A 27,069-nucleotide genomic window follows, 5' to 3' on the forward strand; every position below is an offset into this window, starting at 1 on the left:
TATGTATTCCTTTTTGCCTGCTTCATTTACTGCATTTTTATATTTTCTCCTTTCATCAATTAAATTCAATATTTCTTCTGTTACCCAAGGATTTCTACTAGCCCTCGTCCTTTTACCTACTTGATCGTCTGCTGCCTTCACTACTTCATCCCTCAGAGCTACCCATTCTTCTTCTACTGTATTTCTTTTCCCCATTCCTGTCAATTGTTCCCTTATGCTCTCCCTGAAACTCTCTACAACCTCTGGTTCCTTCAGTTTATCCAGGTCCCTTCTCCTTAAATTCCCACCTTTTTGCAGTTTCTTCAGTTTCAATCTGCAGTTCATAACCAATAGATTGTGGTCAGAATCCTCTTCTGCCCCTGGAAATGTCTTACAATTTAAAACCTGGTTCCTAAATCTCTGTCTTACCATTATATAATCTATCTGATACCTTTTAGTATCTCCAGGATTCTTCCAGGTATACAACCTTCTTTTATGATACTTGAACCAAGTGTTAGCTATGATTAAGTTATGCTCTGTGCAAAATTCTACAAGGCGGCTTCCTCTTTCATTTCTTCCCCCCAATCCATATTCACCTACTATGTTTCCTTCTCTCTCTTTTCCTACTGACGAATTCCAGTCACCCATGACTGTTAAATTTTCGTCTCCCTTCACTATCTGAATAATTTCTTTTATCTCGTCATACATTTCATCTATTTCTTCATCATCTGCAGAGCTAGTTGGCATATAAACTTGTACTACTGTAGTAGGCATGGGCTTTGTGTCTATCTTGGCCACAATAATGCGTTCACTATGTTGTTTGTAGTAGCTAACCCGCACTCCTATTTTTTTATTCATTATTAAACCTACTCCTGCATTACCCCTATTTGATTTTGTATTTATAACCCTGTAATCACCAGACCAAAAGTCTTGTTCCTCCTGCCACCGAACTTCACTAAATCCCACTATATCTAACTTTAACCTCTCCATTTCCCTTTTTAAATTTTCTAACCTACCTGCCCGATTAAGGGATCTGACATTCCACGCTCCGATCCGTAGAACGCCATTTTTCATTCTCCTGATAACGACGTCCTCTTGAGTAGTCCCCGCCCGGAGATCCGAATGGGGGACTATTTTACCTCCGGAATATTTTACCCAAGAGGACGCCATCATCATTTAATCATACAGTAAAGCTGCATGTCCTCGGGAAAAATTACGGCTGTAGTTTCCCCTTGCTTTCAGCCGTAGGCTGGTACTCTGGTTAAATTGCGCTTCTATAGAACTATGAGTTTGAGCGTTATTGAATGGTGAACGGTAACGTACCTGCTGTTGTTCATTACATCGTGGTGAATTATTCCACTCTTCTGACACGGGAGGTGGGGAATTTTCAACTTGACATATTAGTGTACGAACTTCATCAACTATCTGTTGACGCCATTCAGGTAAATCTTGAGCTAACGTTCGTCTTATCTGGCCTAATTCTGACATCACTGTGTCTCCTGCTTTCCAGGGGCTGCCAATATTTCAAAGGTCACGTTTTTGACAGTTTCCTTGAGTTTGTTCTTGACCTTGTTTTCTATGAATCCGTCTTTGTTTTTAATCCACTCTTGGTAGTGGTCGGACAATGCTTCAGCATGTGCCTTAACAGTATTCTTTATTTGATCCTCTACATTAAGAGTCTCAATCTGTTTGGAAAGATCATCAACAACATTCTCGATCGTGTCTACTGCGGTTTTAACTCCCTTGACCTCATCAGAGATTGCAGTATAATCTTCTTTTAAGGTCGCAGCTTGTTTTTGATATTCCATGACTTTTGAATTTATCTCTCCCTTGGCTGCTTCGATTTTTTCATCTAACCGTTTTGAAATATGCTCTATTTTTTACTCTACTTGTGTGTCAATTTCTAGCCTCATGGTCGTGATCTGACTACTGATTTGGCTTTGGACATTACCCAACAGGGTATTTAAATCAGCTGTTATGTCTGCCTTTAGTTCGGCCTTTACCGAATTTAACCGTGTATTTAGGTCATTCATCTCCGTTTGCAGATCCGTTTTTACTGAATTTATGTCTGCTTTTACTGAATTGCACAAATTTGTAAGGACCTGATTTTTATTACGCCGTCTTTCGGCCTTCTCTTTTTCTTCGCGGGCCTTTTCATCTAATTTTTCCTGCTTTTCACGCTCCTGTCTTTGCGCTTCTCTCTGTCTTTGACTTTCGAACTTGCGTTTCATTAGTGCTTCGATCATTGCGGCCACGTCATTTTTTTCAAAAGCGGGAATAGTTTGCACACTAGGACCGGCTTCTAAAACTTCGGTCGAGGCTGTCCTGCCTCCGCTCGTGTACCTATCGCGCGCGATCGTAATGGATAGTGAGGTCCATTCGCATCACCGCTGTCGTCTGCTTTTGTTTGTGTCCGCTGTTTACCGTCAGCCATGTTCATGAATGTCAAAATGCTACAGATATTGTTTGTCACTGCCGTCAGTCGTTTGTCTGTCACGTAGTGCTATGGCTTACTGGGACCTAAGATGAAATTTTAACTCTGGGTAACAACTGACGTTCATGTACGCCAAGAAGACAAGATGGTTCCTACTAATTACAAACAAATGAAATATCACACGTTTTACCAGTTTTGAGCGTAGTTATCCGCCATATCGTAATTTTTTTTTATACACTGACAACAATGGTACACTTTCACTGAATTTAACTACATAAGAATGGACTATGGACAAATTGAAATAAAGCTGTTTCAAGGCAAGGAAAGACAGGTTTACGTTCTGGTCAGCTCGAAAGATGCTACGTCACTACGAAAGCTTGGCTACTGCGTATAAAAATTTGACTTACTATGGCTGTCTTGATGGTGATACGGCTGCACACTCGCGTTATTTGGTAATTTCATCAATTGTTCTTCTGAATTGATTAAAAGGTTTTCCCACTTCTCTTCCTTGGTTGAATTGCATCCACATGAAAAAATGAAACTATTATTAGAACAAGCACTGAAAAATTTTTAAACACCTACATGAAATGATTTTTGATCAAGTCCCTGTTCGGGCGCCAAGTGTGGCGTTGCTCTTTGGGGACGAAAAGAAAAAGAATTGTTATTATATATATATATATATTTTTTTAAATGTCGGAAAAGTGAATATTTTGGTGGGCCACTTGGCAACAGAATCAGGGATTGATTACACTATTATAATAACATACGTTGAGCATTAAATACCTGAATAAGAGCAGCATATTGATATATATATTTGAGATCGTTCGGAAGAAACATTAACATTTCTGTGCATTTTTATAGTCGCGATGTAGTCATACCCGGATCAACACTAAGGGACCAGAAGATTTATAAACTTTAAAAGAACTGCAACACTACACAAAAAAGTTGGTTCAGAAATAATAGGAAAACGATAATGTTCCTTCTGCCTCATGCTGCGTTCGGCCCATCAGCGTGATCGTAATTTCTGGTGATGAAGTAACACAAAATAATTATAATTCAAGTAAATGAGGAGATGGAAATCATCAAGGTTAATTTACTAAAATAAGCACACTTATCTGTAACACACCTTTTTTTTAATGCTACGTACCTTTTCATATTAAATTACAATAGATGACCATTGTGGTTAAATACTTTATACATAACAGTAAAAATGTGCTCTTGATGCTGTCTGTTCGTAATCAGTTACAAGAAACTACATGTTTTCTGATTGAAAAAAAAATAACATTTAGCATATTCACTCAATATTTTCACATAGAATATAAAGTACAGTTGCAGAACGCAGCAAGTCCGTGTCCGCCTTTCATAGAATACAAACAGTAAAAGGTGAGGCGCCAAAAGCCTCATTTGTCTTGAAACAACAGAATTCTTTTTTATACCATTAATCGATACATGTACATAGAGATTTACAGGCACCGCGCAAGAACGGCAAAGATAAAGAATAATAGACTCTGTCGCTGCTATGCGATGGTTCATTTCTTTTACTTTACAATTGTTCGATAACTTTAGGCCATCAGGCATTTACTATTGAGCGTATATTAATGTTTGTGAGGCGAGAATTACTAATATTACAGGATCTACACCATAATTAGTCCGGAAGCCAGGCTGAACAGTTATTACTGACCCGCACTGCGCAGAACGTACAACAAAAACGCTTTCTGTTGTTCCAACACCATTGTTACCAGAACTGACGTGTTAACAGACATGCTAATGTCAAAGTTTAAGTGATCTGATGTCTTACTTCTATTCGTATATTAACGTATAATACAGTCAGTTGATGAGGAAATATTTTAATCAAGATTGGCATTAACATATCAATGCCAATCTTGATTAAAATACTTGCTCCTAAACTGACTGTATTATACGTCAATATACGAATATAAATACGACATCATATCACTTGAAGTTTGTTCTTGTAGTAATTCATTTCATTATATATTTTATTTTGTCAGTCAGATTAAAATATTTGCCCTTGTATCGATTTTAATACAAGAAAACGAGCACAAATTACATCTCTGAGCAAAGTAGGCCTGTGCCATATCTTTTTGTCAAGATCTTTGTTGCATGCAACAGTCGTATAGAACACGCTGGATGCTGGCAAAGTTTTGCTGTCACAGTGCAAATCAATATAAATTGTGTAAAAGTGTGGGAAGTGATATTCCAACTGGCATCAAAACTGAGGCAAACACATGGACACTAACGAAAAACGCCGCCCATATTGTCGCAGTACGTAAAAAACTGAATTTACATCCATAGCGCCAGATAAACAACAGTCATGGCAATACAATAAAGCGTGTTCCATCTTCTTGTCAGAGAGCCAGCACCCAGAATTATGCTAGAAATAGTGATGTGACTTCCGGAAACCATCTGAAGATGAACCTGAAAAGGTTCGAAAACCGGTTCATGGAATAATAAATAATTATTCGGATAGATCGAGTAAGTAATGAGGGAGCATTCGAGTGGAATCATTTGAACAGGGCAGGCCACATGATGACACATGAATAACTGTCTCTCAATGAGGGAGGGGTGTAGTGTGAGCAGCAAACATTGAGACAAACAATGAATATCGTAAGCAGTTTCAAATGGATGTAGGCTACAGCAGTTATTCTCAGATGAAGAGTCCTTTGTGGGATATAGTGAAGAGCTGCATCATTCCAGTCTTTGGAGTGCAGACCACGGAAACAACAATAACAACAACAACAACAACAACAAAAGTCTAGAAGATAGCAAAAGGAAAGCTGAAGTTTTAAATTTCGCATTTAATGAATAGTTCACGCATGAGAATCGTACAAACATGTCGTCGTTTGACCATCGCAATCACCTATGTACGGAGGACATATTAATAAGCATCCCTGGTGTAGAGAAATAACGGAAGGATTTGACACCAAAAGAGTTGCTTTTTCGGATGGGACCTCAGTTCGGTATTACAAAAAGTACCCTGCAGCGTTGGGCGCTACTCTCCTCGCATTCATCGCGAGTCTCTCGCCCAGTGCCAAAAGTCCCAAGGAAGGACCTGCGAGAGCCGCGAGTGGCTCCTATATACAGGATGAACAGTAGTGAAACGGAAAAGCTGCAGAGACGCATTTCTGACCTGAAATGGAAGGAAAAAGATCGTATGAACATGTGTCTGGAAATGGTCAGTGCACTTTCAAGGACAACAAACTGCCCAGAACACAGATCAGAGCTGCATCGCATCCACGTCACAACACATGTTCAAAGTGGCCTCCATACGCTTGCAGGTGATAGAGATAGTAGCGGTTTTCACGCAGGATGCACATAATCGTACTCTGGCTTACACCATGTTGGTGGGCCACTTGCCTGGAGCCTGTACTGGGGTTCGTCTCAATATCCCGTAGAACCTGGTCCACCAGATCTGGTGTACGCACAGCCCGCCGCCTCTCTGCACGTTCATCTATCTGTAAGGACTCTGGACCTCATAAGCGCCCAAAAAGCACTTGGAATGTCGTGAGAGATGGTTGGTGTCTGTGGAGGTACTTGTTTTGGGATAGCCGTGCTGCCTCTCGGCCGTTACCGCCTCGTTGGCCGTACAGAAACACTATCTTGGCCTCTTCCCGACATGAATACTGGACCATTCTGCTGCTTACATTACGCTGCGTCAATCACACAGCCTGCAACGCACAACGAAGACACGGTACGTGGTGAGGGGCACTTTCACTCGTCAGCGCCATCTACTGTGCCAACGATGCGTTTCCAGACATATGTTCATAGGATTTTTTCCCCCTCGTTTCCAGTCAGGAATTCGTCCCTGCAGTTTGTCCATCTTATTAATGTTCACTCCCTACAAGATGGGTAAAAGAGTAGACCCACAAAATTACGGAACAATATCTGTAATATCAGTTTGCTTCAGAATTATTGAACATTTTCTCAGTTCTTACACAATTAATTTCCTTGAGGACGAGAAGCTTATGTCCACGAATCAGCAGCAGTTTAGAAACCATCGCTCATGAGAAACTTAGCTTCCCATCTTCTGACATAATATCCTCCGAATCATGGGGGAAGGGAGACAGTCAGACTCTACATTCCTAGATTTCCGAAAATCATTTGACACCGTTCCATATTGCAGACTGTTAACGAAGGTATGGGCATACGGGATAAGGTCCAGGGTATCTGAGTGACTGGAAAATTTCTTAACTAACTATATGAGTACGTTGTCCTCTACGGCGAGTGTTCATCAGAGACGTGGGTGTCGTCAGGAGTGGCCGAGGGAACTGCAACACGACCGCTGTTGTTCTTTATACACGTAAGTGGCCTGGAGGACAGGGTGGGCACCAACACTCGCCTGTTTGCTGATGATGCTGTAGTATGCGGTGACGTGTCGTCATTGAGTCACTCTAGGGGAATATAAGATGACTTACAGACAGTTCCAGCTGTCGTAATGAATGACAGATAGCTGTAAATGTAGAAAAATGTTAAGTTAACGCAGACGTGTAGGAGAAACAAACCCACAACGTTCGAATACAGTATTAGTACGGCGCTCATTGACACACTCAGGTCGATTAAATATCAAGACGAAACTTCGCAGAGCTACGTGAAATGGAACTGACGACGCGAGGATTGTGGAAGAGAAGCCGAATCGTCGACCTTGGTTTATTGGGAGATTTTAAGGAAAGTGTGCTTTATCTGCAAAAGCGGCTGCTTATACGACACTACTGCGACCTATTCTGGAGCACTGCTCGAGTTTTCGGATCTGCACCACGTTGGATCAAAGGAAGACATCGAAGCAATTCAGAGACGGGCTGGTAGAGTTGTTACCAGTAGTTTCAAACGACATACAAGTATTAGTCAGATGATATGGAAAGGCGAAGTTCTTCTGGAGGAACACTACTGAGAACATTTAGGGGACCGACATTTGAAGCTGTCTGCAGAGCGATTCTGCCAACGCCAGCGTACATTCTGCCTCAGGACCACGAAGACAAGAGACGAGAAATCCGGGCTCGTACGGAGGCACGTAGACAGACGTTTTCTCCTTCGTCTGTTTGCGAGTGGAACAGGAAAATAATGACTAGTATTGGTACATGGTATTCTCCACCGTCCACCTTACTGCGGCTTGCGGATTATTTACGTAGATGTCGATAGAGTCCGCCCTCATGAAGCATGGATGAATATAATCGTCTTTATGTTATGCTGCATAGCTTTTATGAAAGACATTTTGGTTTGCGTTTCGTTTAGAAATTAAAGACACTGTTTGCCAGACTTTGAATTTTTGTATTGTGCGTATAACGGGTCAACAAATTTAAAACATTATTATTTAGAATTATTGTGTTCTGAGCGGGACCTTCTACATTCACACGTGTAAACAGTTATTGAATACGCATTAATATAGTAGCCATGTGGTATACACTTTGGCTGTGATTATTCGAATAATTTCATTTTGACGAAGTACCTGTCCGAACACAACAGTGCCAGACTCATCTTATAGATATTGTTCGAAGAATGAAGATTTATATGGTCGTACTTGTTGCGAGAGCAGTTGTCATACTGGAATGAAATTCAAGCTGCCTAAAGAACTCGCGATTATGAGAGACTAGCTTCTGGCTATCCTTTTGGAAGCTCTTGGGTTTCGAGTTTTTTGTGGTAAGGTCTTATGGAACCAAACTACTGAAGTCATGGGTCCCTAAGCTTACGCACAATCTAACTTAAACTAACTTAGGCTAAAGACGACACACACACCCATGCCCGAGGGAGGACTCGAACCTCCGACGGGAGGAGCCGCGCAGACCGTGACAAGACGCCTTAGAGCTCTCGGCTACCCCGAGCGGCGTTTCGAGTTCTTCATCCTTTCTGATTCAAGACGAGCGCTGGAACTATTAAGAAACCTCAAAAGCGGAAGATTCAACTGCCCCATAGCAAATGGCGCCATGAATCTGATACTGCAGATCACAACTAGTAAGCAGGAAGTTACCATGTGCTGGTATTAGCACTGAGACGTACTTGCCGCTGAAAGAGAAGACACCCAAGGCAGCCGTCTCTGACTGAATGGGCAGTCGTGTGGAATTACCAGCTACACTTTCTTTAAACGTTAGTAAATCAACGATCAGGAAAACTGAGCACAAAACGGCATGAAACCTCCAATTACGAAGTTAACAATTATGCTAGTAAAGAACCCGGTGCTGATTCCGAACTTCCAGCATGAGAGACATCGCAGCTCCAGAAAGTTAATATTGAACCATCGCTGTTAAGAAAGCTTCTACGAGGGTGGTTTTAAAAGTTCTCGGAATTACCACGAGAAGTGAGCGCTGTCGCAACGAATTGTTGACGTGATATTCGTTGGACTATTGCCTGTAAACACGTGCCTTGTCAATGCTCTTGGAAGAGAGCTGTGCCAATGACGTGACTCTGTTGTTTTTCCCGCGTACTGATTTGCGAAGATGGAAAAGAATCGAGATTCGATCAGTGATTAAGTACTTCGTAAAGAAAGGTATGAAAGGAAAGGACAATCGTGCTGATTTCCATATTACACTGGGGGACTCTGCTGCTTTATATTCAACTGCTGCCAAGTGGACAAATGAATTCAAATTTGGTCGGGAGAGCTTAGATGATGATCCGCGCAGTGGTCGGCCAAGATGTGTCACTACTCCAGAAATCATTGCAAAAGTGCACAAAATGGTCACGGAGGATCGCCTATTGAAAGTGTGTAAAATTTCTCACGCTTGAGATGTCATCTTAAAGGGTATATCACATTTTAACTGAAGAATTACTAATGAAAAAACTATCTGCAAATTAGATGCCGCGACTCTTGATACTATACCAAAAACGCATGAGAATTGACATGTCGAATTAATGTTTGGCCCATTTTAGGAGAAATGAACAAGATTTTTTGCGCCGATTTGTGACCTTAGATGAAACTTGGGTGCATTGCTATACTTCAGAGACAAAACAACAGTCAAAGCAATGGAAACATGCTGATTTTCCGCTACCAAAGAAGGCAAAGACAATTCGTTCGGCGGGAAAGGTCATGGCATCAGTGTTCTGGTATGCGAAGGGGATTCTGTTTGTACACTCATGCTCATAAATTAAGGATAATAGGAGAATGTGGTGCCACACAACGTGGCACTACACAAAACTGTCGCTAATAGCTGAGTCACATAGGGAACACACACGACACAGATCTGTAAGCCCACGGTATTGGTGATAAGTTGAGAAAACCGTCCCGAAACACATGTGCTACAAAACGCCATGGTTTCCTGCGCATGTACCCCAACATTAGTATGGGATATGATCACCAGGCACACGTACACAGGTCGCACGATGGTTTGGCATACTCTGCATCAGGTGGTCGAGTAGCTGCTGGGGTATAGCCTCCCATTCTTGCAACAGTGCCTGTCGCAGCTCCTGAAGTGTCGTAGGGGTTTGAAGACGAGCAGCGATACGTCGACCGAGAGCATCCGAGACGTGCTTGATGGCGTTTAGGTCTGGAGAACAGGCAGGCCACTCCATTCGCCCGATATCTTCTGTTTCAAGGTATTCCTCCACGATGGCAACTCAGGCAGCTCAGTAGGGCCGTGCGGTATCATCTATCAGGAAGAAGGTGGGACCCACGGCACCCTTGAAAAGACGGACATACTGGTGCAAAATGACGTCCCGATACACAGGACTTGTTACAGTTCCTCTGTCAAAGACATGCAGGTATGTACGTGCACCATTCAAAATCCCACCCCACACCATCAAACGACGCCCTCCATACTGGTCCCTTTCAAGGACATTAAGGGGTTGGTTTCTGGTTCCTGGTTCACGCTAGATGAAAACCTAGCGGAAATCACTGTTCAGACTATACCTGGACTCATCTGTGAACATAAGCTGAGACCACTGTTCCAATGACCATGTATTGTGTTCTTGACTGGGCTTTACGGGTCTCCTGTGACCATGGGTCAGTGGAATGTACCTTGCAGGTTTCCAGCCGAATAAACCGTGTCTGTTCAGTCGTCTGTAGACTGTGTGTCTGGAGACAACTGTTCCACTGGCTGCGGTAAGGTTCCGAGCAAGGCTATCTGCAGTACTCCATGGCCATCTGTGGGCAGTGATGAAGAGACATCAGTCTTCTTGCAGTTTTGTACACAGTGGACGTCCCGCACTGTAGCCCTGGACACGTTTCCTGTCTGCTGGAATCGTTGCCATAATCTTGAGGTCACTCTTTGTGGCACACGGAAAGCCCTTGCTACAATCAGCTTTGTTTGATCAGCCTCCAATCGCCCTAGTATTCTGCCCCTCATTACGTCATCAATATCTGTTCTTTGAGCCATTTTCAACACACAGTCACCATTATCATGTCTGAAAACGTCTGCACACTTGCTCGCTGCACTGTACTCTAACATGCACCAACACACCTCTGCATATGTGGACTGCTGCCAGCGCCACCGTGCGACGACCGCAGGTCAGATGCATGGCACGGTCATACCCCGAGGTGATTTAAACCCGCAAACCGCCCACCAGAGGGTTGTTTCACCATGTATCAGCATTGTCCTTAATTTATGAGCATGGGTGTAGATTATCTCGCCACTGGGCAAACAATTCCTGAAGAATACTGACCTCCTATGCTTATCTCCTGGACAAATTGCAACAAAAAATGGGCGAAAAAACGCCAGGTCTAGAAAGGAAGAAAGTCATCTTGAGAGGTGGCAGAAGCACCCTCTCATATTTCTATCTTACTCCGAGTAATTCGATTTTCCTCTCTAATTGCATGCGGTGAAATGTTGCTATTCCTTCACATGCAGACTTCCCACATAGCGTCTCTCGTCACCCGGGTGGTTCAGTGACAGGCAGGCACTGCTGATCTTGAAAGGGTTAAGCCGATGGGTGTGAGGGAGTCGAGTGAATGCTTTCCAGACGCTGACATTGTCATAACAACGGTGGAGACACGCCCACAGGGGCCTGAAGGAGCGGCTGGGCTAGAGATTCCGTTACTTCGCAGAAACTTAGCGAAAACACTTTCTGGCGGGCTAGCAGTGAGGCGTGGGAATGACTTGTGTTCCCAAGCAGTCTTGGCGGACAAATTCCCGCGTTTTCTGCAAAATCGTAACTGTGATTGGCTTGCTCAGGGCATAGCTCCGTGATGTAGCAAACTCGGCGCAGAAATTGGCGCCAAGAATCTCCATTGGTGGAATCGTAGTGCTTCGGCAATAGAGTGGAATTTTCCGCCGGTTTTCGAGTTGCTGATTGGAACATTTAACCACGGCCACTGTCGTGGGGGCGGGAATGTTCTGTTTTCGGTTTGTACGGGTGCTCTTGTGGGGGTCGGCTCTCGCCTTTGGTCAGAGTAGGTTACAAGACTGAGCTCTCACTGCTCTGGACAGCCTACTCTTATTTGATTGTAACTGTTTAACAAAGTTGCTGAAGTTTCGACTTCAACGTAACTTTCCGAGTACAGTTGGCAATTGAGCGTTCCGCGTACAAGCGGCCTCTGTTGTCTGTCTTGGGCAGTTTTGCCCAAAGTTGACTGTATCGGAGTTACTGCGTGACTTTGCTTGTTAAAATCAATCACCGTACCGTCAGTGATTGTGTGGCGAGCCTTCTTCGTCTCCCTCAGAGGCGCATTTGTATTGATAGGCAGTCTTTAGTCTGGAACAACCAGACCAGAACAATTTGTTTTGGGCTATACTCGCGACATTATCACCACCACGACGGGACGTCGAAGCAACCAGCCGTCGCTTCCAGTACGCCAGATCGTGTCCTTGCAGTTAAAAAGACAGCTTGGTAATGTATGTCCGCAGCACCGGCAGATTAGGGAATTTGCACTGTGATAATCAGAGCTCAGCAGAGCGCGCCTGTTCATCTTTTTCTAACTTTGTTCTGTCTTGAGTGTTCATTGTCTGAGTTATAACTACTGTAGCATCAATTAATGTTGGGTTGGTTGTGTGTTTCTCTTAAGATTTGAGTTGCAAGGGATTGGCTTCACATACCACTTCATCATAAATGTCACAATCTAGTTTATGGACAACTTCACTTTCACAGCATTTATTTGTATATCCAGTTTGATCCATTATGACGTATTGTAAATGTTTCATGTGTTTTTTTTATGATTTTGAGTTTAGTCATAATAAATCAAATTGTTATTTTGGACAGAACTTTCATTCTGTTAATCGGTAGAGCAACCCTTTCATTTCTCACTACGTTACTCAAACTTTCCTTTATTTAATTAATGTCTATCAAATTAAATTATTGCAGGTGCCAAATTCTTTTCTACTTCACTTGCAGGGTCGATTACAGTCAGTTCACGTTTCTTCTTAATCCATGTGCAACAGCAAAAGTAGGAGTTAGAAAAGGGGGTGCTTAGAGCATCATTTCCATATGAAGATTCGAGAAGAATTTAGTGTTAAATACACTAGTAGCCCAGGCACCTCGCAATCTTTCATGAAGACAATGAGCGCCCACACACATATGTCGTCGCCATGGCAAAATTACTCAAAGTGAGTATGAACTGCTGCCACACCCTCCTAATTCACATCATATGACTCCGTCAGACTTCCCAAAACCTAAAATTATGCTTGGTGGATATAGATTCACTTCAAACGAAGACTTGATAGCTGGAATTGACAACCATTTTGCATGTCTGGAAGAAAGTGATTTTCGAGGTGGGATCATGGCACAGGAACATCGTTGGACCAAGTGCATTAATCTACAAGGCCACTACATTGAAAAATAAAAAAAAGTTTCAGTGATGTAAGTACTTTTTTTGTATTCCGTTCTGAGAACTTTTCAAACCACACTCGTACATTGTGCGAAACTGGTGTAGGACAGGATGCCTGTCACATCTGCTACAACGCCACGAGCCGCCTCGTACAATATCTGGTCGCCATCGGTTCCTGTTTGCAGAGAGACTTGAGAGGACATCACCTTTTATATATGTTTTTGCTAGAAGAGGAGGTCAACTTGCACTATGACTCTACTGCGATTTTACGTTTGTGATGGTGTGTTATATCTGATACGTGTGATGATAGGTATATGAGCTCTGCTCAGACAACAAAATGAAAAAACTAAAAAGAAAAATAATTCTGCCAGATAGTGACGGTAATGTCGAAGTAGCCGCAGAATAACAACAATTTTTAGCAGACTGTAGTGGTTATATATAAAAAATTCCTAAATATATTGATTGAACTTTAGAGTACTTAACATCTGGATCTCTAGCGCCATTTCTGTTTCTGGTACCACGCGAGTACATTTAGATACTAAGATACGAGAGGGACTTCAGGAAGTAAATTACGCATGTCGACCCACACTAACAAAGATACTACCTGGTAATCGGAATTTTCTAATTTTTTGTATTCGTGATATGTGAAGTTAAGAACTCAAACATCCATGTGCGAAAGCGGTTCAATACAATTGCAAAAACGCTCGAGAAAATCGATTTTGAAATTTTTCGAGGAGCAGTATTTCACTAAAATTAGGGGGTTTTAGCGGTGGCCCGTGTTGATCACTCAGTGCCATTGAAAACAGAAATTGAGTGATCGAATATCGCCACGGTCCATTTTCTTTTCGTTCCTTTTTCTTCGTTGAATTGGAATATCCACATCATTTACGTGTAAAATTTATCAAACATATGCTGTTTAAGTTATCTAATCGTAATTCCTAATTATCGATATTTCATCACATTGTTAATAAAGGTGGTTTAAATTTTGAAAAGCGTTACAAAATTATTAATAATCTTTTATAAAGGATCTATAATTAATGATTTATATTTCCAGTGAAATCTACAATTTTGTGTCTGGTATGTAATAAGAAAGAAGAATATACGCATCTTTTTTATGAAAAAGGATGGTTAAATAGGTGTTAATTAGCGTATATTTGATGCATTTTATATTTGAAAGATTTAGGGATTCAAATGGAACAAAAAATGAAATGGAAAAGCAATTCCATAGCAAGATTCGAAGCAGCGACCCACTGATGACGCGATTGTCATTGCTAAACGCTACCGAATCAGGCAGGCGGTCCACTGTGAAAAGAGCCTTAATTTGAGGGAGTTACTGTAGCTCGGAGAAATTCAAAACCGATTTATTTGAGAATTTTTGAAAATTACATCGAACAGCACGGGAAGACTGATGTTTCAGTTCTGCACTTCGTGCACCACGGATACAAAGATCACGGAAATCCGCTTGCCGGGCGGCCCCCTGCTGGGACCACTGCGCAACAGGTGTGCCGCGCCGTCAGGGGCGAGGGAGGACACGTGTAGCGGGCGGTCCCCCTGCAGAGCCGCTTCTGCCGCTGCTGGGACAGCTGCGGGTGGAGTGGCGCGCCGGCTGGGGACGCACCGCACGGCCTCAGTGTGCGGCTCAGCAAGGGGCGGGTCTTTGTCATCGAGCGACTGAACGATGCGTAGAAAGCACCGACCGCTGTTTACACAGACTTGGCGATTGTGTTCAGAAATGGTGTCAAGCGTTTGTATAACTTTTAAGTATAGCGCAGAATTCAGGGAAAGTTACTTGGCCTGCCATTATAATGTAAACTTAACCCTTAAAGTCCCGTCGTACAACTATAAACACGTCTGTAGTCTGCAAAGCACAGTGAACCGCACTTCACTGCGTGCTTAGCGTTGTCCAAATGCCAACCCCAGACTCACGATCTTTTTCGGACTGGGGCAAAAGCTCAATAGTGGCGCCCCCCTTTTCTCCCTTTTCCGGGTTTGAGATAGGACGTCAAAAATTTAAACGAAACCGATTTTTCAAAAATATGTTAAGTTTGTGGCGCATATCTTTCTGAAGAGTTCAATATATGAAACATATATCTTGGAGGAAATGCAAGATTGGTCTCAAGTGTGCCAAAGTGCAATGCCACGCCTCTCCATGCAGCATTCTTCTACCACACGTCACTGTATTTCGCTCTATTGAACTGAAACATGTACACTTACCAAAAAAAGTTTAGCATCACCTCGTTCCGAGTGTTCCGAAGCCTGTACAGAAAATTGGAATATAGATCAACAGAAACATCATTTCCGCCCTTTTTATTGCTCATGAAAACCACACATAGCATGTTGTATCACAATACAGCGAGACCTTCGGCGGTGGAGGTCTAGATTGCTGTACACACCGGTACCTCTAATACTCAGTAGCACGTCGTCTTGCACTGATGCATGCCTGTATTCGTCGTGGTATACTATCCACAAGTTCATCAAGGCACAGTTGGTCCAGATTATCCCACTCTTCAATGGCGATTCGGCGTAGATCCCTCAGAGTGGTTGGTGGGTCACGTCGTCCACAAACAGTCCTTTTCAGTCTATCCCAGGCGTGTCCGATAGGGTTCCTGTCAGGAGAACATGCTGGCCGCTCTAGTCGAGCGATGTCGTTATCCTGAAGGAACTCACTCAGAAGATGTGCACGACGAGGGCGCGAACTGTCGTCCGTCCAGACGAATGCCTCGCCAATATGCTGCCGATATTGTCGCACTATCGGTCGGAGGATGGCACTCACGTATAGTACAGCCGTTACGGCACCTTACTTGACCGCCAGCGGCGTACGTCGGCCCGACATAATGCCACCCCAAAACAGCAGGGAACCTCCACCATGCTGCATTCGCTGGACAGTGTGTCTAAGGCGTTTAGCCTGACCAGGTTGCCTCCAAACACGTCTCCGGCGATTGCCTGGTTGAAGGCATATGCGACACTCATCGGTAAAGGGAACGTGATGCCAATCCTGAGCGGTCCATTCAGCGTGTTGTTGGCCCCACCTGTACTGCGCTGTATGGTGCAAACATGGACCTCGCCATGGGCGTTGGGAGTGAAGTTGCGCATCATGCAGCCTATTGCACATAGCTTGAATCGTAACACGAGGTCCTGTGGCTGCACGAAAAGCATTATTTAACACGGTGGCGCTGCTGTCAGGGTTCCTCCGAGCCATAATCCGTAGGTAGCGGTCATCCACTGCAGTAGTAGTCCTTGGGCGGCCTGAGTGAGGCATGTCGTCGACAGTTCCTGTCTCTCTGTATCTTCTCCATGTCCGAACAACATCGCTTTGGTTCACTCCGAGACGCCTGGACACTTCCCTTGCTGAGAGCCCTTCCTGACAAAGTAACAATGCAGATTCGATCGAACCGCGCTATTGACCGTCTAGGCATGTTTGAACTACAGACAACACGAGCCATGTACCTCTTTCCTGGTGGAATGACTAGAACTGATCGACTGTCGGACCCACCCCCCCTTCCCCCCCCGTCTAATAGGCGCTGCTCATGCATGGTAGTTTATATCTTTGGGCGGGTTTAGTGACATCTCTGAACAGTCAAAGGGACTGTGTCTGTGATACAATATCCACAGTCTATCTTCAGGAGTTCTGGGAACTGGGGTGATGCAAAACTTTTTTTGTGGTGTGTATATCGTTTGCTTTTAGTACCAGAACAGAACATACAAGACATCCTTGTCGACAGTCATTTTACGAAGTTTTGCATGCAAAAATGAAGTTCGATACTGTTGTCATACTGAATTTACGTAATTATTGAGAAATCACTTACGTAAAATATTGCCTAAAATGCAATTATTTTCCCATTTGACAAATAATAATTCTTATGACAGAATTTAGGCAGACTAAACAGGATGTAGCTGATATCACAAGGAAAGCCTTCTCGAGGCTCAACTGTTGCTGTGTTAATTCAAAGACACTACCACCATACTTTATGTTTAACTCGAGTCTGATTTAGCTTTACATGATTAACTGCGAAATGAATTATCAGTAGCTTGCCCTTTCACAAGCAGTGCAGGTGAGAACATGGTGTATAATTGCTTCCTCAGCATCCTCAGTGTCACATGTTATTCAACTAGATCATACAAGCCATAATGTCTAACTTCTGAAACCATTCTACAAGCAAGATGATGCATCTTTCGCAACACCATAAATTTCTCTGGAAATATCTTGCATGCACGGCTGCTGTTTTCATTACAAGATTTATTACTGCAGATGTACTAATTACTGTCATCTTCTCCATGAACTGCATGTAAGCAGAAAATATAAAAATCATGAAGAGAAAACGGTCTCAGTGAACCACTGTTAGCTGGCTATGTCCTTTACTTCAACCCATCTGCTGTACACCTCGTTCCAAAGACTGGGAGTTCCATAAACGGAAGTGACAAGGCCTTCCTGTAAAAATGGCCATCCAAGACCGGAACGGCAAGGGAAAAGCTTGATAGTTCACAGGCCTAATGGCTTCCTACTTTCGTTAGATGAACCCTACACCTTTATTTACAATAAGTTAATAGTTTCTCTGGAAGAAACCAGACTACACTAATGTACGAAAGTGTACAACACTGAAATAAAATTTTCAACTATAAGTCATAGTCTACTTTTAGGTCTCTTTCCTCATATTCATCTGCAAGTAACCATCAATAAATAATATTAGATGAATATATAAAACTCCTTAAATATAAAAGCAATGCTTTTCCATTGTACATATCCCTTATTTTCTTCGAATATCTCAAAAGGATAACGTATGCCTTCAGGAATGCATTTGTTCTTCAAAATTTTATTTCCATCTCAAATTGGTGTGAGTATAGCCCCTATTGGATTAGTCGATGGAACAGCAAATAATTTTTGAGAAACGTTAAAGTTCTCTTGTGTATGTGAAGTACGGTTTTGTGCCCTCACAAATAATTCCAGAAGTGTTTACATCTCTTAACTGTTGTTGACTCTTCTTTTTCGGAAATGGTATAATGACTTTCATATTTACCTTACATCGGATTCACGAAAGCAAATGCTTTATAGACAACATGTATAAGTAGGCTGTTTAGGTTTTTATGTTGGTAACGTCACCTAGCGCTATGTATGAAAATCACTGGCTGTGCTGTGTGCAGTCTGTGGCTGGTTTGCATTGTTGGAATTTGCTATTGTAGTGTTGGGCAGTTGGCTGTTAACAGCATGTAGAATTGCGCAGTTGGAGGTGAGCCGCCAGCAGTGGTGGATTTGGGGAGAGAGATGGCGGAGTTTTGAGAGCGGATGATCTGGACGTGTGTCCATCAGGGAGAGTAAATTTGTAATACTGGATATCATGAACTGGTATATATATTATGACTTTTGAACACTATTAACGTAAATACATTGTTCGTTCTCTATCAAAATCTTTCATTTGCTAACTATGCCTATCAGTAGTTAGTGCTTTCAGTAGTTTGAATATTTTATTTAGCTGGCAGTAGTGGCGCTCGCTGTATTGCAGTAGTTCGAGTAATGAAGATTTTTGTAAGGTAATTCATGAAAGGTATAGGTTATTGTTAGTCAGGACCATTCTTTTGTAGGGATAATTGAAAGTAAGACTGCATTGCGCTAAAAATATTGTGTCAGTGTAAGCACAGTCATTTATAATTTTTCTAAGGGAATATTTCACATGGTCATCTTCTTCCTTCCACCGGAGGATGTAACTCTTAGACCTAAATCTGGACTTTCAATTCCCTATGAAATGGTTTATTCAAATCGTTAAGATATAATATTATTTATTTGGCAAGATCTTCTCTTATCTTTTTGAATTCAGATTGTCATTTTGACGCCCTCACAAATGCTCTATTCGATTTCAATAAATTATTCATATGAGAATCGTTAAGTGCTTGCCCTTTCACATCTTTAAAATAAAATCTCATTATGAGTAGATGAGCTTTCAATTGTTTTTTGGACTTCGCTATTGGACAATATTTTATTGCATCTATTTTATGTGAATTCTTTCAGTCATGCCCTACAGACATAATATCTTTTCTTATGTGCTATTAACACCTTGTCTGCACACATTGTAATTTACGAACTTACTTCTGCACCCATTATTTTATCAGCTGTTGTGATAAATACTGGTAGTTATGTGTTTAATTCTAATGCTGTACTGCTAGATTTTCCTACAAATAAAAATGCAAATACTTTTGTGATTCAGGTACTGATGACATCTGGCAATATTCTGTCATTCAGTCCGACCTAGCTGTACATCATAAATCATAAAATTTTTGTAACAGTTGTTTAAATTCTCTGGACGGTCAGTTTCCCATTTTACTATTTTGTTCAATGTATGAGCGTCTATTACAACCTGAACTACTCCATATTTCTTACTCACTGTTCTCAAGGGATTATTGTACAGACCACAGCTTTGCTCTACTATGCCTCATTCCATCATCTTATCACTTTATTTTTGTACTTCTTTCTTCTTCGAAAAGAAATTGGAAACGGATGAATGAAAACTGGTTCGTATTCTTCTGCATCTACCTTGTGTTCAAATCCTTTTACTACTCTATATGTATCAGAAAATTCTCGTTCATTGCCATTAACACCTGATGTAAATCCTGCTTTTGTGTTACTACCAAATCATTAATCTCCTCCACTATTTTCGTTAGCTCATTTATTATGTTTTCATGATCATCAATGAGTCTTTCATTGTACTGCTGTGAACCATGACCTAAGCCGTCTTTTGTCCTAGTGTACTTTATTCTTAATGAATAACCCTGATTTAAGTATCTTCCACTTAGCTCCTCAAAAGCTATTTGGAGTAACTTGTCATTCACTACACATTTTATTACTTTTTTATTATGCTTCACCAACCACTCTATCCCAAAAATCACTTAGTTTGTTAGTTACATTCTTTATGGCCCATTTGAACGATTCTTTTATCAAAGTAATGTGGACTGAGTCAGCTTAGAATATGCATGATTAGTGTTGACATTTGGGAATATATTATCATTATTATTGTTATCAGCTCTAGTGAAGAACTTAATTTTCTTGCAGCTACCAGTTTTTAATTAGAAATTGGTCAGTGGAATAGAATGAGTAGTTCAGGAGAACTGATTTTAAATTAGATTTAAAATCTGCTTTGCTGCCTTTCAGACATTTTATGTTCCTGGGAAAATGATCAAAAAATATTATTGGTGCATATTGAAGTCCTTTCAGAGCCACTGACAGCTTTAACAGTGGTCAATAAATGTCATATTTCCCTCTGTTGTTTACAGTTCGCTTTTGTGCAATCAATACTTTCTTTCTAAGTATGAATTACCCCAGAAAATTATTCTGTACTTTATTGGGGAGGGGGGAAATATGCAAAATATGTCAGAAGGTTGATAGGTTTGTTTCTAAGATTAAAAATTACATGAAGAGCAAAAGTAGCTGAACGTAATTGTTTGAGAACCTCAGTAACATTTTCTTCCAGTTCAAGTTTTCATCAACATGTACACTCAAAAATTTGGAGCTTTCTATCCCACTTACTGACTCCTGATCATGCACCACATAAGTTATTGTTGTGACTGTATTTCTTGCACGAACAGAAATGTGGTGTCCTTGCTTTTGAATTTAGGGAGAGTCCATTATCAGAATTTTCAGAATTTTATTTACCAAATCATCTGTTGCTTTTTATCGTATGGGATGTATTATGATACAAGTATCGTCTGCTAAACACCAGTTTTGATTCAGTACTTAACTCTGGTATAACTAAGAATTCATTGCTAAGCCATTTACAATGTATTTCAGAATCTGTTATAAACTGTTTCTTGATAGTTTCCCCTACTTTTCCAGTTGCGCCAACTAGTTAATACATACAACAGGTATCGCTACTATTCCTGCTTAGTTCCTTATTGTTTCAAAACATGCATTTGACATCAGGCTAATTTTCATACTTGGGTCAAGAAAAACTTGTAAATTATTCTTGTAGTCATTTAATGATATTGTTGTCTGTGTTAGGCTTACTAAAGACTTATTCTCATTATCTTCTCTAAAAAAAAAAAAAATGCTTTTCTACAGCCAGTTAACTCCAAGATGTTTAACTGCCTTTTTAAATGTTGACTTATCTGGAGGTCTTGTCTACATTTTGCCTTCTTACATGCTTTCTGCTTATGCTGAATTGTCATATCTTAACCTGTTTCTGATTTGGTAATCTGTTTGTTCTCTACATCTGATAGTTTCTGAAATTCTTTGCTTCGTTTATTCATACTTGTGGAGATTACTGTTTCATTAGTAGTGTGTACAGGGTTATCACTTTTTGTGTCTGCACATTGCACAATTTGCTGTACAATCCAGCTTTAACCTAATAAATACTGTAATTGTCGTGGCTTTACACCTAAATCATTTCAGAACTATGATTATTATCTTCAAAAGTTTCATCTTTATTTGCAGTTTTCTTTGTCTGAGACTATAATTATTTCTCCATCACCATGCTCCTCTGTTACACACCCTACATCTCCCCTAATATTTTGTTTTATTGGCACTAGGTAGAACTATTATCAGATCTGTTCCTCCTTTGTTTAGTCTCTTGTCCTTCTCTTTTCCCTACTCTCTGAAACTGTTATACACTTGATCACATTCCTAAACTTGTCCATTTGATGCATTCTACTGTCACAAGAAGCTCTGCCATTCCCCTTCTTTAGCAACATCGACGTACTTCTGTATGATTCTTTATTTCTCTTGTAATGCTATTCTCTTCCTATTCTTGTTATTACCTTTTTCACACTTTCTGTGCTATTGCTATCATCTACTGTTTTCACTTGTTCTTCAGCCCTGAATACATTAAGCTTCTGCTCTTTTTCCGACCTTTACCACAAGGACTGCTATTCGCTTTTGGAACATTTGCCCCACGTATTACATATCTGAATGTTTTACTTTGATTGGACCATTTAGTTCTTTGCACACTTGAAAGGTCAGGTGCAGCATTTAGTTTTCCAAATCATTCCTCTGTTTATGGATAAGATACCGTGGAACATGGAGAAAACTTTGGCATGCAATTAAAAACAAAACGCATGTAAAGCACAGTCAATGAATTGTGTTACTTCATGACAGTGCACGCCTCTATTCTGCTGGTCTCGTTTACGAAATTATTCAACAGTTCAGGTGGGAGCAGCTGGATCACCTTCTTCACTGGCAGTATCTTTCTATGAGGAAGGCATAGAAAAGTTAGTTTCCCGCTATGATAGATGTCTGAAGAAATGTCGCAGCTATGTAGAAAAATAGTTTAAGAAAAGCTCTTTCTTCTCAACATAAATTTTGGTTGGAAAAAATCTTTTTATGAGTTTTCTTCCAAATCATTTTCCAGGCATACCTCATACTATCCTTATGGTCCTGCTGAATTGATTCGAATTTGTCTTCTGAAACTCCTTTAACATTTATGACAAATTATTCTTCCTGGTCTTGTGGATGATGACTTGGAGGGCTTCCAAAGTGTGTTACAGGAGTTGGAGTGTGACAGTGACGATAAAGTGTGGTAGGAACAACAATCAGTTTATTTATCTACAGCCTTGGTCATAATGGAGTAGAAATTACAATCATGAGTTATCTGATTCCCAGCATGACAGGTAAGGCAATGGCAGATGAAGACATTGGGATGAAATACAGGACTGCAGTGTGAATAGTGATTATGGAAAAGACAGAAACAACTGGAATGGTAGACATTTTGGTAACAACATACGTAGCAGAGGTAATAACAGAGACGCTTATAGTTATGACAGAGATTCAGGAGTGCAGATTATGGAGGTGCAATCAGTTAATCCAAGGAACAATGTGTGTACACAGAGCCCACCGACATATGACTGACAATTTCAGTCAGCAGCTGATTGTATACTGAAAATATAATGAATACTAGCTATGAACAATTGAGTGTGTTGAATTTTGAAGATGTGATGTTGCTTTTGCTTGGAGAGAGACAGGAAAATGTAAATTCTTTGGTGAGTCCAGTATTTAAAGTAGATGTTAATGGACTTATTTTTTCGTCTGTTCTTGATATGTATAGCACTGGATTTGTGTTGAGTGAGGTGCGTTTTAGAAGTATGAAAGTGTAGCTTCATGGCTTACAGTGGACTAAGGTGAAGTGGGCTATCTTTGGAAGCAGTTTTAAAGCTGAGACACAGGTGTGTATCGAATTTTTGTCTCAGGGTGAGAGATTGTCTGTGAATTTTCTAATTGTGCTGAAGCTGGCAATTGATGTTATTTTAAGAGCTGATTATTTTTGTGCATGCAACAAGCAGCAATGGACGTGATTGGTGGTGACGTATTACCGCGGGACATATACAAGCAGACGCAGCAGCGCATAGAAGAGCTGTGTGTTGCAGTCAGGCCATGGTTATGGCCTCATGATGTGTGGAGAAACTTTAAGTTATCACAAGAGGATACTGTGACCATACTTCGTTCACATTGTATAAAACTGATATTCCATGTGAACATTAGACAATTATTTGCCTCATCCATTCTGGTTTAGCAAATTTTAACGTGCTGCCCATATTCAAAAACCACATGGTGGGTGGAAAATTAAACTTCCCAATTTTAGGCGAGCTACGTTAATTTGCATTAGCCGAACTGATAGAATTTATATAATTGTAAACATGATTCTGATTCTGAATTATGACAGAAGCTGAAGAAAGGAGACATTTCTACCGAAATGTTAGCACTGCGTTAGTGTGATGCAAAGGAGAGTAGAATATATGAGCTCCTTCTTGAAACCTCAGTTAAATGATTTCAGTAGCCAGTTCCAAATGATCTCACAGTCTCAGGCAAGAGGTTCTTTCAGCTATAGAGAGCTGGAAACGTGGACATGTAAGATGCCAACAACACCCAACTCATTTACGACTATTTTCAGATTACCTACCTCAGTCGTTTACAGGTCCTTGTTATGTAGAGGACAATAAGTATTAAGATAAAATTGAGCAGATTGAAATGATGCCTACTCACCTACCAAACCACATGCCTAAAAGATCCTCTGGGTTCCAAATCTTGTAAGATAACCCAACTTAACAGCATTCCCATTCCAAAAATCAAAAAAAGTATCCTGAATACGAGAGCAAAGCCTTGCGGCTCCATAGTCATCGCAACTACCTTACTACCTTATTAAGTCAACTTGGTGGGAGCTAAGAATAGCTAAACAAGCCAAGGCAGTTGAACAGCAAGCACGCTAAGGTACTCATGGCCAGAGACGGATCAGCAGAAGTACTTTCAAGACAAGGCCATAAAAAAGCGTCCAAGTTTCTGGAAAAATACAAAAAATTCGAACACTGGAAATGAAAACAACATGTCCTCTGGGACATCTGAACTCAATCCTCTCCCACTAGTATCTTCCTCCAAAGAAAATGGTTATCGTACGTTTTTGGACAGGAAATTTTCGTAGGAACCTAAGGGTTAAATTTCGGTCATGTGCGTTAAGTGCTCGCTGTCAAACTATGTGGACTGTGATGGAGCTGAAAAGGACGTACACATCTGCATTTTTTGTCGCTAAACGACTCAGTGCTCATATGCAATTTCTATACCTTTTCTTAATACATTCTGTATCATTTTTAAAACTAAACGCTGTAATTGTTATACCACATACTGTGAAACTAGATTACATTTCCTGTCCTTTAATACATATTTCTAATTTTGTTTAGTGTTAATTTGCTCATTTTTTGCAAACGTTCTAAGGTTCTTGAAAATAATTTTCATAGTAAATTTTAATTATATTTTCTATGGGATAAATGTAAATGGTGCGTAACATACTAAAGTTAGTATTACACACTTTAAAAAAAATTATTAATATCTTTATGTCATAAACAAAATGGGGTTCCAGTTTTGGGCAATTCCCTCAAAACAGTTTAGTCTTTACTGTTACAACCCTACGCGTGACCAAAACATCCAAGAAGGATACTCCACAGCCATCTTCCATTTCGGTGGTAAACTAAGGCAGGCGGTCGTGTTGCGCCACGGTGCTGACTGAGTTCCTCTGCCTGTTGCAGGGGGCCCACGTGCTGCCGCGACTGCACCCCCATGGAGCGCAGGCTGACGCTGGTGGCTGCGACCACGCTGCTGGCAGCCATCGCTCTCGCCGTCTCGCTGGGCGTCCTCTTTGCCAAGTGGCAGCACCAGCCCAGTATGGCCACAAAACTAAAACAAACCTAAATAAACCTCTGCGTGTGCCTTAGCTGCTGCTGCTGGTGGTGGTCTTAACACAGGAGTACGATAGCGAATTCTCTGTCACGACATCCTCTGGCTAGAGTTATGAGGACCCATTCCCCACTTTGGTTCTCATATCTGTTGTCCAGAACTTCACAATCTATAAATCTTCTGGCAAATACCCTTAAACTGTATAAGAACCATAAAAAATTTCATTAAAATATCACATCTCCATACACGTATTGTCAATTTGGAAAAATCAAACCTATGATACCACCAACTTACTTTAACTTTTGAAGTCATCAAAACAGCATAAATGATTCACCGGGAAAAATTTAGTATGTATAAAAAATATGCCATAACTAAAAATCTACACCTAAATGCAGGTACAGCTGCAGATGTAGATGAAGTACCCTAACTCGAAATGAAGTCGAACTGAATAAGGCATGCCAAAGAAATAAGAGCAGAAAATGAGTTACAAAAAGTAGCAGAGGAGTTTCGCTACTATGGCCATAAAATAACTGATAATAGCCAAAGTAGAGAGTAGAGAGGATGTAAAATATAGACAGGCTATAGGTAGAAAAGCGCTTTTAGAAAAAGATATATTTGTTAACAAGTGACACAAATTTAAATGTGAGGAAATATTTTAGGAATGTATTTATCGGGATATTACCAATATATGGAAGAGAAATGTGGTGATAAAGAGATCACTCAGAAAGATACGATGCTGTGAAAGAATGTCGAAAATTAGTTAGGTAAATCGAGTAGCTAATTAGAAGGTATTGAATTGAAATGGGGGGAAAGAAATTAATGGCATGACATGACTGGAAGAAGGGAAAAGTTGGTTGTCACCAAAGAATATACAGTCTGGTAATGGTGAGAAATGTAGGAGTTCAAATGAGGAGACTCTCGGGATGAGATATCGTGCAAAGTTGCACTGAACAACTCTTCAGACTGCAAACCACAACAGCATCACACAATCAAATTTGTTGCATGTGCAAAGTCACTGCGAAACTGGGTCTTTCAAACTTAACCCTGACAGGAGGCTCCCCTACAACTCTTCTCCACCACAACCAACATCCTAGAAAAAATGCCACTAACAAGGTGGCACAGTTGTTAACACAATGGTCTCGCATTCGGTAGGATGGCAGTTGAAGTCCAGCCATCCTGGTTTATGTTTTCCGTCATGTACCTAAATCGCTCCAAGTAAATGCCACGTTGGTTCCTTTGAACGAACATGACTGTTGTTGTTTCCGCTCTTTGAAACAATCCTACCTTGAGCACTATCTGTAATCACCATGGTGTCAGTGGTATGATGAACTTTAATCTTCCTTCGTTTTCAGAAAAACTATAGTAGAAAACTATCAAACTCTTGTGTGATCTTTCTTAATAATTACCACAGCAAAGATCGCATAATGGGGCTATCGAACATATACAAAAAAGAGTCGCAAAAACGGTCACAGGTATCTTTAATCAAAGTAAGACAGACAATGACATGTTGAATCACCTTTACTGCAGACACTCGAAGATCGACGCCAACTACCCAACAAAAGTGCACTGACAGTGGCCAGAACCAGCTTTATTTATCATACACATAGGGAGCCCAAAGAAAAGATTAGACTAATGAAGCACACACAGCGTGCACAGAGGTGTTTATCAGTAATTCTTCCCACTGCACAGAGGCCGAGCACAGGCACTTGTGTGTGAAGTCAGGTCAGCTGTTGGAAATCTGTGGTGCACCTTCTATGCTAATAAAATATTTTTAGAGTTCCCAGTTTTTACAAGTAGTTGTTTCTCTGCGCTAGC

General features: G+C 41.0%; 2 protein-coding genes across 4 annotated transcripts in view; one reads left to right on the plus strand and one right to left on the minus strand.

Moving 5' to 3' along the window:
* The window catches only part of LOC126427022 (zinc finger protein 99-like), a 458,738-nt gene that overhangs the window by 132,319 nt on the left and 299,350 nt on the right, over positions 1-27,069 (minus strand). The window lies entirely within an intron of this gene.
* The window catches only part of LOC126427021 (neprilysin-2-like), a 266,242-nt gene that overhangs the window by 101,272 nt on the left and 137,901 nt on the right, over positions 1-27,069 (plus strand). For all 3 annotated transcript variants that reach the window (XM_050089185.1, XM_050089183.1, XM_050089184.1), the window contains one exon: positions 25,107-25,240. In XM_050089185.1, the coding sequence (XP_049945142.1) occupies positions 25,107-25,240 (134 nt within the window). The remainder of the gene's footprint in view (positions 1-25,106; positions 25,241-27,069) is intronic.

Source organism: Schistocerca serialis, chromosome 11 (assembly GCF_023864345.2).
Source record: "Schistocerca serialis cubense isolate TAMUIC-IGC-003099 chromosome 11, iqSchSeri2.2, whole genome shotgun sequence".
In the NCBI taxonomy this organism is placed as follows: Eukaryota; Metazoa; Arthropoda; class Insecta; order Orthoptera; family Acrididae; genus Schistocerca; species Schistocerca serialis.